The sequence below is a fragment of the Polyodon spathula genome, chromosome 19 (assembly GCF_017654505.1).
Source record: "Polyodon spathula isolate WHYD16114869_AA chromosome 19, ASM1765450v1, whole genome shotgun sequence".
NCBI lineage: Eukaryota > Metazoa > Chordata > Actinopteri > Acipenseriformes > Polyodontidae > Polyodon > Polyodon spathula.
The window spans coordinates 33,588,195-33,601,699 of record NC_054552.1 but is presented as its reverse complement, the minus strand read 5'-3'; the positions used below and the strand labels follow the sequence as shown (position 1 = coordinate 33,601,699).

The following is a 13,505-nucleotide window of genomic DNA, read 5'->3' as shown; positions in this document are numbered from 1 at the left end:
GTTTCCCATCTCAGACGATTGGGATATTTCGTACATTACAAAATGTATGGTCCTTGATTTTAATCTCAGATCATCCTGACATGGATACCCTCACATATCCCCCAAAAAAGAGAAAAGTTAACTTGAACTGCACTTCATTTACATTTAAAAGAAGTAGTGTCTGAGTGAAATCTTACTCGAATTAGCCTTGCTGTCATCTCTGACAGTAGAAGAAGTGACGGTCGTCTTTCAGCCTGACACTGGAAAACTGGTTAAACCAAAACTCAAGAGCCTTCTGAAAATATCACAAAGAATATTGATAGTGCTTTATCACCCCACCATTAGCCTGTTGGTCCTTTCAAAGAAGGTCAGGGACAATGTTTAATTAAAATCTCATTACCATGAGCTAACTCTTAGCATGAGGTGGGCGTGATTTTGTATTTTTCCAGCATGTTAATTACAACCGTGCTATTTCATCTGGGGGCTGCTGATCTTTTCTGAACCCTTCATCTCAGCCATAGCTCTGTGCTAATGAAGTGCAACACTCCAGGCATTTTAAAACCCTCCTTAAGCCTGACTCCCCCCCCTCCCATCTCTGTCACAGTTGTTTAAATAGTCCCCAAGAGGCTGTGGGCTGACAGGCATTCACACTCGAAATGGGTAAAAATTAAATCGACTGCTTAATGAAAGTGTAGTAGATGCACTTCCAAAAGAAACCACTCGAGTGCGTTCAGATACTGCAGCGTGAAACATTCCAAATGTCACCTCAAACGAGTTGCTGCATAAGTGGCCTGAAATTTGCAATGTGCTTGATGGGCTGTATGTACATGAGGTCGAAGTGATCAGCGTGCAATAACACCAGTCTGTGTACGCCGTGTTCATTTTACCCCATTTATTATTATTATTATTATTATTATTATTATTATTATTATTATTATTATTATTATTATTATTATTATTATTATTAATTATTATTATTATTATTATTATTATTATTATTATTATATATTAATAATTATAATAATAATAATAATAATAATAATAATAACAGGGTCATTCTTCTTGTGTTTTAAAGCTATGTTATCTCACAGAGTGCCAAGGGCACATCATTGTCTATTCTAAAATAGAATGCCCCACGTATAGTGTTTGCATAATGAGAAATCTCTGGATCCTTTTAAAAGCATTCTAAAAACAGGCAGATATAAATCCCAGAAGAGACTGTGACAGCAATACTGTATGGGTGTGTGCATCAAACAAGAACTGACAAGAGTCTCACGTCTTGGCTGCAGTGCCTTACGTAACGCATTCTCAAAATCTCCAGCTCTGTTCTGTGGATCTGCAGACTACTGCAAATAGAAGCTTAAAGACGGGCCAGCTATTAACCCTTGGCAACTACAACATTGAAAAAGCTTTGCTAATCAAGTTAAGTAGCACCATTTGCAATGCGAAAGTTCCATTTGAATTAGTGTAGGATGTTCTGTCTTCCTACTAATCAGTTTGTAGAGGTCTGGTCTTAGCAGACAGGTATGATGTCTACTGTAATATAATGAAGTCTTCTTCATATTGTATGTACAGTATATTTTAGTTTCCATACTGATGCTTTGCAATACAGTATAATATGTATATACTTCCCTTCATGTGTTCAGAATAGTAAAAGTGAGCTCAACCTTCATCCAAACCATAAAATGCAACAGCAGGCTTTCTTTCAATAATAATTCTGAAACATTCAATTCAATACAGACAGAGAGAGAGAGCGAGAGAGAGAGAGAGAGAGAGAGAGAGAGAGAGAGAGAGAGAGAGAGAGACAGAGAGAGAAACTGCTTATAGCCGAAGAAACTGAAGAAGCCCAAACTGTAAAACTCATCCCAGCATGAAGTTGGATGAAGAATGAAAAGGGTCTGGAAAGTGAACTGCATTGCATTGAATGGCGAGTTCTTGAGTTAGAATGCTACAGGGCAGACAAGTGATTGCTGTTATGGATAAGAATCCCCTGAAAGAATGCACTGTTGTGGTTTCTAAGACTGCCTGAACACTGCTGCATTTACAGTTTGCAAAGCAGTACTGACTTTTCAAATGGTAACAGATAGTACTTTGAGGCTTTTGTAATTTAATGATAACAATATGGTGACTTGAGGTGGATAATGACTTTGGTTTGGCTGCCATATGAGCTTACAGTGTACACTCGGGGCAAAAAGTAATTACACAACTCACATGCTTTGGAAAATATGAGGAGCATGACCTTATTTTATGGCAACAGTCCTGTGCTTTCCATTTGATGATGCTTTTGGCGATGTAGCTCATTCAAGGAGAATAGTAAAGTAAGTTACAGCTAAAACTAAGTAACTACTCGTTATCTATTCCATAGAGCACAACAGTGTTTCAAACCTCTTTGCTGTTCCAGTTTAGTCCTGTTATTTTAAACTTATTAAACTCAGCTTGGTCAATGATAGGACAGTTAGAATCCAGATAACCCCTCTGTACACAGAAATCAGCAATCTCAGGTCTATGGTGAGCATCTCATTAACATTCATACTGTGGTCAGGCTAAAATGGTAAATTGCTCGCCAATTTGAACCTGGCCACTTGTACTAAAGAACTGCACTGGCTGCTAGAGTCAGCTCAGCCAGCAACTCTACAGGAAGTACTGAAGCATGTTGGCTCAGCAGTGAGTTCAGTGCCTTTCAATGAGTGCGCTGCTCAGATACAAGATAAAAGGAACCCTGAGCGATGTGGGGGAAATAAGGAATTCAAATAAAGAAGATAAAAAAGTGATCCATCCACAACTGCAGGAACACTTTTTAAGAATTAAAAAATAAATAAATAAAAAGTGCCAAAATATTGAGTTTGTTGTCGACTTTCACCCTGTGTGGAGTTTTGTTTGACTGGAGTAAGAAATATTAAATAAAAATATAGCTAGAGGCAATGAGAAGCCCCCACAAACATACGTGTGTGCGTGTGCGTGTGCGTGTGTGTGTGTGTGTGTGTGTGTGTGTGTGTGTGTCTGTGTGTGTGTGTGTGTGTGTGTGTGTGTGTGTGTCTGTGTGTGTGTGTGTGGTGTGTGTGTGTGTGTGTGTGTGTGTGTGTGTGTGTGTGTGTGTGTGTGTGTGTGTGTGTGTGTGTGTGTGTGTGTGTGTGTGTGTGTGTGTGTGTGTGTGTGTGTGTGTGTGTGTGTGTGTGTGTGTGTGTGTGTGTGTGTGTGTGTGTGTGCGTCTGTGTCCACACAGCTTTTATGTTTTTTAAAAATATTTCTATATACTATTTTCTTTTGCCTGGAAAAAATAATCCTCCAGAAAGGCTATTGTCAGATGAATTTCCGCACCTCTTCCTAGATGTCATTTGTTTTATGTGAATGTATGTGAATAGTTTGTTTTCCTGGAATTGCACACAGAACAACATGAGCAGTGCTGATAAACTGTGTGAAACAAACAGCAACACTCTTTGACCAGAAGAAACATGATTAAGATCCACAGGATAGATAAATAAGAAACGTGAAGACAGGCCATGGGATATAATTTCCCTCCCAAAGACAGCAGTTCCTTCAGAGATACATTAACCTTTAGGTTTTGTCTGTGGTAAGGTAGCTAGCTGACTTACGAGGATGAATACAAAGAATATTTAAAAGCCTATCAACACATTTCCTATGTCACCCTTTATTAGTCTATCATCGATCAACAAATCAGCCCACAGTTACAGCTGAATTGATTTGTGTTGCAGTCTCTTGTTGCAGCAGCGTTCTTTTGTGTCATTACCACATACAGTATTGGGAGCGCCATGCAATGGATTGTACCTGTGAAACAGGTCTGCATTATACAATCTCTTATTACTAATAAAGCTGCAGGATTCACACAAAACGCAGGCACAGCTGCAGCAGCAGGCACTGTGGTTCTTTCTATCTTGCTGTCTGCATGAGTGAATCCACACCATTTAATTCAACGTTTCGCTCCCATGTGACAGAGCTGGGGTGCTGTCCTCTACAGAGCAGAGATTCAGTTTGATCTGCAGTATTGGGAGAGTGAAGCCTTAGAGACAGATCAGGCCCCCCTATCGATAATATCTTGGGCATGCGAACCAGCTTTACACTGAAAAGGTCTGCATATTCAGGTCACATAGTGTACTGCCTGGCTGACAAGCAGAACAGGTACATAACAAGACTGGCAGGCCCCTGAACAGAGTCTTTGGAAGTCAGTGGATATAGATGTACTGAACATTTGTTATAAATGATTATACATCTAATGTACATTTGCCATTAGGTATTTACAATTATGTAAAAGTGATGCTTTATGTATTTAATTCCTTACCTCTTTAGTATCTGATTATGTGAGTTCTGTGTGGTCCTGCTTAGTTTTCCAGCAAAGATCGCTTCTGAAAAGACTCCTCGCACATGGTTTTTCTGAAGGTGCATACTGTATAAGTCGTCCAGCCTTCAGTGCACAAACTTATGGCTTCTGTGCACAGAGAAAAGCTAATACTGTATCTCTCCTCACTTTGGAAAACCAACCTTGAGGAGTTTAATACAATGCACTCTTCCCTGTCAATTAGCTTTGATTGCACATAGTCATTCACTGTCAATGCGGGTAAATATCTATGGCACATCACTTGAACGCCCCAGCTCAGCCCATCTTTTGTGTCTGTTGAAGATTAGCCAGGCTCACAGTTAGTTTTCTGGGTGCTAATGAATCAGATTATTAGATGGTTTAAAACGCCAAACTAATGAGACTAGCTCATTTACTTATTTTAAAATCAATGTTGTATTGTATTTTGATAGGACCTTGCATGGGTATGTTAAACTCTGCAGTGTTTCTTGGTATACAAAAAAAAACAACTATTTGACTTACCTGTACAAGCTATTTATTAGATGAAGGGGTGTTATTTAATTATAAACTGCTGTCTTGCATTAAAAAGCCCCCGTGCCCCACTCCATGCCCTCTGCTGGTTAAGCGAGTCAGTGTTGCACACTCTCTATACTGTAGCTCGCATCCCACAAAGCAAGCTATGTGTGCTTTAGTTCATGGCGTAGCTATATCTTATTCTGGTAAAGCTGTAGATTTCCTTTGAAGGTCATGAGCAATTAAATATCTGTAGGTGCAAAATGTCCCTTCCACATGTAGATCATGAAGCATGTGGCAGCCCGTAAAAGCGAGTGCCAAGATTTAAAATGCCAAGCCAGAATCCTCGTTTCTGTGCTAACAAGAAGTTAGCTGTGGCCTTGGTGACAGCTATAGGCGTGAGTTCCAGTGTATTCACCCAATTTGCCAGAACAGCCTCCCTAGTGAGTGTCTATCAGCACACACACACACACACACACACACACACACACACACACACACACACACACACACACACGCACACACACACACACACACACACACACACACACACACACACACACACACACACACGCACACGCACACACACACACATGCGCGCACACACACACACACACACACAGGTGCGCAGGCCGTGAATTATAGAATTTTTTTGTTTTGTTTTGTTCAAGTTTTGTAAAAAAAAAAAAAAAAAAAATCAGGAGGGTAATACAACATCCAAGTAGAAAGTAATGTTCCAATTACAGTTTCTGTGAAATTACAGACCCAAAAAAGAAATCTATAGTATAAAGTCATGCATAATGCATAGCTGCGCTGTGAATAACAATGGCATTTTCATATATTTTGTTTGCCAAACACAGAGAATGAAATGAAGTAATAATAATGTGAGCGGCAATTTATTTCAGGTCCATGTCCCAGCTCTGTGAGCACTCTTATCTATATCCAGAACGCTTAGTGAAATGCATCATCATGGCAGGCATTCACACTGGAAAGCAGACAGGTTTTGTCTATGGGGGGAAGCTGTTTGTCAAGTGAAAGAAATATCAATTAAATTGGCTTCAGCCCATTGAAAATATTCTTAAGGCTTTTGGGTAGCTCCTTTCACTAGTGCCTGTGTTATGAATGCAGGCTGTGGAAATGGTACCTGTGAATGAATTGCTTGAATACACTGTGTCATCATAAAGCATGTACCTCCATGCTAGGTTCACTGTGCTGTCCATTCGGGCGCACCATTCGCTAGCAGGGTACAGCACTGTTGGGCATTGATCAGGCCTCCCAGAGTTACCAAGGGACCCATAATTATATAGAAGCCAGTCCTTTGTGCGTCTGTCTAACACAGAGCAGTCCTGGCAACACAATAGGAGCTTGAACTCTCCACAGAAGGGATACAGGGCCCTCTGAGAGCAGGGAATGGAAGCTGACAGGAAGGCAGAGAGGTGCACGCTGAGAAAGCTCTTGAAATCTCATCTGGGGCTGGGGGGTGCTGGTGATGGACTATATGTCTACCTGGATTTTGTTAGTGCACTCATCTTATACAAGGGCCACTTTACAGTAAAAGGTCGTTCGTTTTAGCAACCTTGAGCATCTTCCTTGAAACAAACTGAATTCACTGCGAACCTGCTGTGTTCCTTTTACGGCTCTGTTTTTTTTGTTTCAATTTGAACCGTCCATCATAACTATGTCAATGACTGAGTTTACTACATGCTGGCCAATTCACAATACAGATTACAAGGCTGATTTTATTCTGCCCTTGAGTTTAGAGAATGGGGTCATGTTTATTTGATTAGCAGAACAGTGCTGATCTAAGCAGAAGCAACAATCATGCAGAACACACATTAAAATATTAAAGATGATTGCAGTCCTTTAACGTCTATTAAAACGCTAGAACAAGGTTTATTTTACAGTGACATCTAGTGGCGAGTAGAAGTCTGTACACAAATTCATATCTCGGTCAGGGATACCAATTATGAACGCACCTGGCATCCTTCTTAATCTAACCATCCTCCAGTTCCCTGTTATTAACCGTATAAAAGTTACACATGTAACGTGTCATTAAAATGCTTTTGCAATGCATTGTTAATAATCATCGTCAAACCCTTTCATAACACTGCTGGGCTTTTAAATGAACCCTTACAGTTTGAGCGTCTACTTGCTGTTATTTCATGCAAACTTGGCTTTGTGTATTACCTGAAGTAAAGCAGTTAGGTGAGCTCCTTTATCTAGAGGAATGTCGTTATAAAGCTGGCGAGGTAGGATAAGGAGATGGAGGCTATGCAGCAGTAAGCCAGGCACAGAAGGCTCTGCTGTCACAGAGGGTAAATGCAGGAGCGAGTGGACCAGTGGAACAGCCTGCAGCACAGAGGGGTGCACGGGAAGGGTTGGCAACATTAGGCTTGCCATCTGCAACGTGCACTAGTTTTGCTGACCACCCAGTATCATGTAAAACGTAATGTGTCATACACTATCAAACAAACCGACATGGTATAAGAATATCTCTGTCTTGAGCACACACCACACCATTGAATTAATATGCTGGACCCCGCTGCCAAATTTTGTAATTTATTTTATGCTGATTTTGTATTACATAAATTTCTGCATGAGTGGACAGTTTAGCTTGAATAATTACGAATGAACCTAGAGTCCTCCAACACACACTTGAACATGTAACTGCTATACTGCGTAGATTACCATACTATACACTTTTTAAAGAGAGCTGTGTATTGAGCTCCAGTAATAATACACAGCCAGTCGCTATGAGCAATTTATGCAACTGTCTGATTGGTGGAAGTATTATTGGCGATCCAATCAAAACCACCAATAAAGCCTAAATAAATTATCCACCAAAAGTATGTTTTCACGTTTGTTTTTACTTTTGACAGAAATACACCACTCACTTTAATTGTATCAGCTGTATTTAAAGGTGAAAGGATGCTGTTTTCATATTTACAATATTTAAATAAATTGCAAGTTAACTATGCACTATGGACAAATGAGAACGATGGATACTTGAAAAGCCCTCAAATTAAAGCAAATACACAATGAGCACCAAACAGCTATTTCTTGTGCGTTACTTATTCAAGGGAATTATGTCTAACAGTGCCGAAATATAGAAGAACCTGTTCAGAGCATGGCAGTGCCGTTATCCAGCACCGTTATAAACAGTGCAGCTTCCATTGTGCAGCCACTGGGAGGCGCTCTTGCTGTGTGCCTTGCTTGGTTGTTGTAAACGGTAATACAGCACTCTGGAACACGTCTCCACAGCACCTGCTTTTACAGGTCTGCTGAAATACATATGGTTATACCTTTCTGTTTAAGAGTGACGTATTTCTTATAAAAACTAGAACTTGTTCTTCCATTCAAAAGCAAAAATGTTTCTCAGAATTCATAAAGGTCGTCAATTAATGTTTTATGTTTAAGCTACATTTGTTTTACTTAGCTGAGCATTTTCACAGCGCAAATGGTGATAGTGTGTGTATGCAACAGTAAATGTCAAGCTCTACCCATGTGCCATATGTCCTTCGCAATCTCTATTCAGTGCTTTACTGTGCACCTTCAAGGCGCATTGGGTATTGCTCTGTATGCAAAGCCAGTAATGTGTGCTCTTGGTCGCCTATTGTTTGGATGTAAACTGCACTGAGAAACAATGCAGGCTTACTAGCCAGGGTGGCTTAGGGTCCATGCCATTCAGAGCTGGATCTCCAAAGCCTTTACCACAGTCTTGAATTAACTCCTACCTTTCAGAGGAGACTTTTGGAGGATTTTATAAAACTAGAAACAAACACTACAACCTGTGACCCTTTACAACAAACTGTTCTACATCATTTACATTGAATTGCCTCCTTTTAAAAAAATAGCAGTTCTTCAAAGACTGGAGCGAACGCTTTGTCCAGAGATGTTGCTTGAAACCTGAAATCCCAAATAATTTTACACCGGCTAACAGACTGACAATAAAAACTTGGACTCACATGCATAATGAAACTCAGTGCAAGAGAAAGAAACTAATTGAACAGTAGGCGCCAATTAACTAAAGAATCACTTTTATTGATCCCGTCGTGTATTCATTTACATATCCACGCCCCTTGCAAATAATAGCACAACCCGCTCCGTCGGCTTGCTCAGGCTGAGGGAAGTTTTATGCGGTCTGAGAGATCAGGGCAACGTTATTTAGGTTGACATTTGCTGAGTTGTTGCTCACTAGTTCGCAAATGGTGTTAAGACATGCCGCTTTAAAACCATCCTCAGCCGAATCTAGAAACTGTTCGGATATGACCGGAACTGCAGCTTTAAAGACGGACGCTAACGTAGTGGTCCTGGGAGCAGACAGGGTCGGCAAAACTGGTAAGATTACTTTATTACTCGACCTGGTGCCACATGATTATGCAAAACATTTTTAGAATAATAGTAATACAAAAAAAGTTTCTAAACAATATTTTCTTATTGCAGCGCTCACAGTACGTTTTCTAACTCGGAGATTCATTGGAGAATATGGAGATATTGGTAATTATTGCAATTATGTTTTTTTTTTCATATATATATATATATATAATATGAATACCTAACTTATTGGTATCGTTGTACAGTATATTCTCCACACCTGAAAATACACTGTAGTCTGTGCAGCCACAATCAGTGACACTGAAGTACTGCCTGCCATAACACTATGCACAGCACAACGAGCAGAAACTGGAAGGGTTTTTAACACCAATCAATGCTTGTGTTTTCCAGAATCAATATACAGGCACAACGTTATTGTGGATGGAAGAGAGATTTCTTTCAGTATCTGGGACTGCCCGTATTCGCAGGTAAGCTCTCCGAGGTATGTTTGCATACCCACTGTCCACAACCTACTTTACTACTGGTTACTATGATGGTTGAGGTAAAATGTGCTTTAAAAAGCCTATGGGTTCAAGCAGAGCATACCCAAAATGAAATAGCAGCACTGCTGCTTCCAGGCTACTATTTAAAGAATGCATGTAAAAATACAAAGACACTCGCACTGCAGTACTTTTTTGTATACTATAATTGCTGGTATGTTCAAATTTAGCCTTTTTTAATTTGGTCTATGGTGGAACAAGTCATTCGTTTTTGTTATTATGCAGATTGTTCTTCGGTTTATTTGCTATGCCAACACAATGGTTTGCAGGGTCAGCGACGCCTATCACGAGATGCCGCTATTGTTTCCTTTTTTGGGGTCAATGCCCTTTTCGGAGTGTAGTTTAACTGCTAAGGAAGCAGTGCTTGCCCTTTGTTTGAGGAATGTTTTCCCCCATTTTTTAAGATGTTTCCACGTGCTCTTTGTTCACTTGGTAATCAGTTGTCATTGCTCCTTGTGATATACTGCGCCCTGCTCTGAAGTTTGCTCACAACTAAGCTTTAGAAATGATACAGAACAAAGGGGTGATGCTGCCTTTAATGAAGACGGCTTCAGGTAACATTGTACGTTGTTGCTTTAGTTATTCTTCAGTGTTTTATTTACTGTTCGGTGTTTCCTGGTAAGGTGCTGCTGTGGAGGAGTTGGAGTGATTGCAGAACATTACGTAATAAATAAATAAATAATGCATTGACAGTAAATCCATTTCTTTTTGTTATATTAGTTATGGATTTTTAAAATATTTTTCTTCCTAAGTGTGATTGCAGTGATTGAACTGAACTGTGTCATGCCACACAGTAGCTGATGTGCAGGTATATTTGTATGGCAGTGGTTCGGTGGTTATGGGCCAGACCTCTTTGTAACAGAGGTGGCATTGTGCGGTCCCTATAGACATGCATCGTGCGCTCCCTATAGACATGCATCGTGCTCTCCCTATAGACATGCTTTGTGCGCTCCCTATAGACATGCATCGTGCGCTCCCTATAGACATGCATCGTGCTCTCCCTATAGACATGCATCGTGCGCTCCCTATAGACATGCATCGTGCTCTCCCTATAGACATGCATCGTGCTCTCCCTATAGACATGCATCGTGCTCTCCCTATAGACATGCATCGTGCTCTCCCTATAGACATGCATCGTGCTCTCCCTATAGACATGCATCGTGCTCTCCCTATAGACATGCATCGTGCTCTCCCTATAGACATGCTTTGTGCGCTCCCTATAGACATGCTTTGTGCGCTTCCTATAGACGTGCATCGTGCTCTCCCTATAGACATGCATCGTGCGCTCCCTATAGACATGCTTCTGTAAGATGTCACCTCCACAATGGTAACTGGAAGCCACTTGCATGTTTCTTCTTTAGGACCTGTCTGAAGTGAAGTGTATCCAGGAGAAGAGGACCCAGTGGGCGGATGGCTTCATTCTGGTGTACAGCATCTGTGACCGAGCCAGCTTCAGCATCATCCGCCAGCAGATCCAGTGCATCAAAGCCACGAAGGAATACCTGGGTGTGGAGAAGGTGCCCATCGTGATCGTGGGCAACAAGCGGGACCTGCACCACCTGAGGACCGTGTCCAGTGAGGAGGGCAGGCTCCTGGCCCTATCCACAGACTGTGGGTTTTACGAGGTGTCTGCAGCAGAGACCTACCACGGCGTCCTGCTGGTATTTCACGGGCTGCTGGAAAAAATCCGAGACTCCAGGACCTCGGCCAAGAAGCCAGCCGGGATCAAGAGCATTGTGAAGAGCATGTCTGCGGTATTCGCAAGAAAGAGGACGGACTCTGTGTAGCAAACCGGACCCGGGGGCTGCTGCCACACTCCGGCTTTCAGTAACTCTTCCTGCTGTTAAACTGCTGGCTTACTCACCCTGGCTGCTTAGTAAAACTGTTTTTAAAAAAGAAAAACATATTTTAATTAGGGTGAGCTTTTTAAAAGCGGTCCCCATTATGGCATTAAAGTAGAAACAGTGGAAAAGGGTTTTCATGTATTGTACCAAACACTCCTAATCAAAACGGAAATGCTTAAAATCAAATCGTGTTAGAAAAAAAAAAAAAAGCATATTTTTGGGAAGGACTGTAAGTAGATGATCAGGGTGACTGTACTGAACTAGTTTCCTGAGAAGCACTTAATGGATGAAGTGGAGAGTGGTTAAAGGGGAGGTAAGGACAGCTGCAATGAGCAAGGTCGTAACACAACACTTAATCAGGGCGAGTGGCAAGGAAGTAAATACTGAATCCAAAGTGAGCAGCACTAGCGAAATATTACAATACTGAACAGGTCAGCAACACAAGGAGGTGCTGCCGGCTGTGTGTTCCTTTCCAGTCACTTAGTTTAACAGAAAAGGTCCCTTGAGATGAGACACACGTCCATTATAAGGAGATCCCAGGGGAAACAGAGTGTGATTTGGGTCTGTCAGGCACCTCAGGAAACCCTTTGTTGAGCCCCAGTTGCTTTTGCAACCCGGTGAACCTTGTCTATATTCATTTTACACTACCTCCTTGTGGATACTTTGTCCCTTGTTTCGTTATTCTATTCACCAATGCAATACACAATCCTCTATCTGCCCGCTGTCCTGCTGTATCTGATACCCATAACATTGCAACGTCTGTGTTTGTATTTAGATTGTAATAAAGAGTAATATTGGTATATGAAGCTCAAACCTGCCATCTTTGCATTCACACCCACATCAAAGCCAATATATCAAAGGAGAGCCTTCCAGAATTATAAAGTTTTGAACAAAAGTATTGACAAGAATCTCTGTCCAAACCCTGAAATGGAAAGCGGGTATTCTTCCAGACTGGCTGGTATATATTTGTACCCTTAAAGAAAGGTTGAAGCCCTGTGTAATAGGCATGCAGGGCAATAAAACACTGGGGTAGTGTAAAGACAGAAAACTAAAACAGAAGCAAACACCACTCCTGGACATGCACAATGAAAATGTGTTGATGCCACTTGTATAATGAACTGTAAATATGTACATGTACTAATTTAAGTTAAATGTAAAATATTTCTATTCTTTTTCAGCTCATGCTGTAACAAATACACATAAAGATCTTATCTTTACTACTGCTTCTGCTTTCCTTCTTTACCGTGGCTGTGCATCGGCTGATAGGACTACACAGCTCCTGACAGCCTCCGAATGAAACTGGAACTGCGAGTGCTGACACGTTTATCTGAAGCACCCGGGTGGCCCCTCTTGGCTCTTCGTAGATTGTAAAATAAACCACTAGCTGATTGCTGCAGCACTTCTCACTACCAAAGTGCATACAAAACAAAGGAGCAAGCATCATCGAAGCAGGTGCAGTATTGTGCTCTGGTAATATTTCACATTACTGTTTTGAAGGGTATTTTTTTTAAGGTAATTGTTGCACATGGTGTGTAATGATGCTTATTGAAAAGCAACATTTCAGTTTATCTCTAGTTTTGATGTTCAGCACTATATGTGTCCAGAACACTGGGTCCTATTCACGTTTAATTTCAGGACTGTTAAGCATTCTATACAAATGCATGTTTCATGAATACTGGTTTAAAACAGGTTTTAGAATTACTAGTGGTTCTGACCCACACTGGAAGGTCTGACATGGGCTGTCCGGCTGCTATGTTCTGTTGGGTTCTGTTTCACCGAAGACCTTGAACGTGCAGTGCAGACTCATTCATGTACTATTAGGAGTCCTGGACTTTAGCTGACCCAATTCCAACTGGCTATTACTCTCTGTTCCCATTTCCACTCACAGTTTTGGCAGCGTGGCGGGGAACTGTCTTCTTGACAGCTCAGTTCCTGTGTTTACTGGTGTTGACATACATAGCAAAGTACACGGAGTAACTGTTG

General features: G+C 41.1%; 1 protein-coding gene across 1 annotated transcript; it reads left to right on the top strand.

Annotated features, from left to right (window-relative positions):
* Positions 1 to 8,904: 8,904 nt before the first annotated feature.
* Positions 8,905 to 12,745, top strand: LOC121294843 (ras-related and estrogen-regulated growth inhibitor-like protein). Its single transcript, XM_041218969.1, has 4 exons — positions 8,905 to 9,142; positions 9,248 to 9,301; positions 9,530 to 9,606; positions 11,040 to 12,745. Exons 1-4 carry the CDS (start codon positions 9,010 to 9,012, stop codon positions 11,463 to 11,465), a joined length of 690 nt encoding a protein of 229 aa, XP_041074903.1. The 5' UTR covers positions 8,905 to 9,009; the 3' UTR covers positions 11,466 to 12,745.
* Positions 12,746 to 13,505: the final 760 nt, after the last annotated feature.

Bases quoted from the DNA above. Each gene is read 5' to 3' on its own strand.
- LOC121294843 (XM_041218969.1), top strand. From the start codon at position 9,010: ATGGTGTTAAGACATGCCGCTTTAAAACCATCCTCAGCCGAATCTAGA. The intron at 9,302-9,529 runs GTAATTATTGCA...TGTGTTTTCCAG, and splicing joins TGGAGAATATGGAGATATTG to AATCAATATACAGGCACAAC. The intron at 9,607-11,039 runs GTAAGCTCTCCG...TTTCTTCTTTAG, and splicing joins GGGACTGCCCGTATTCGCAG to GACCTGTCTGAAGTGAAGTG.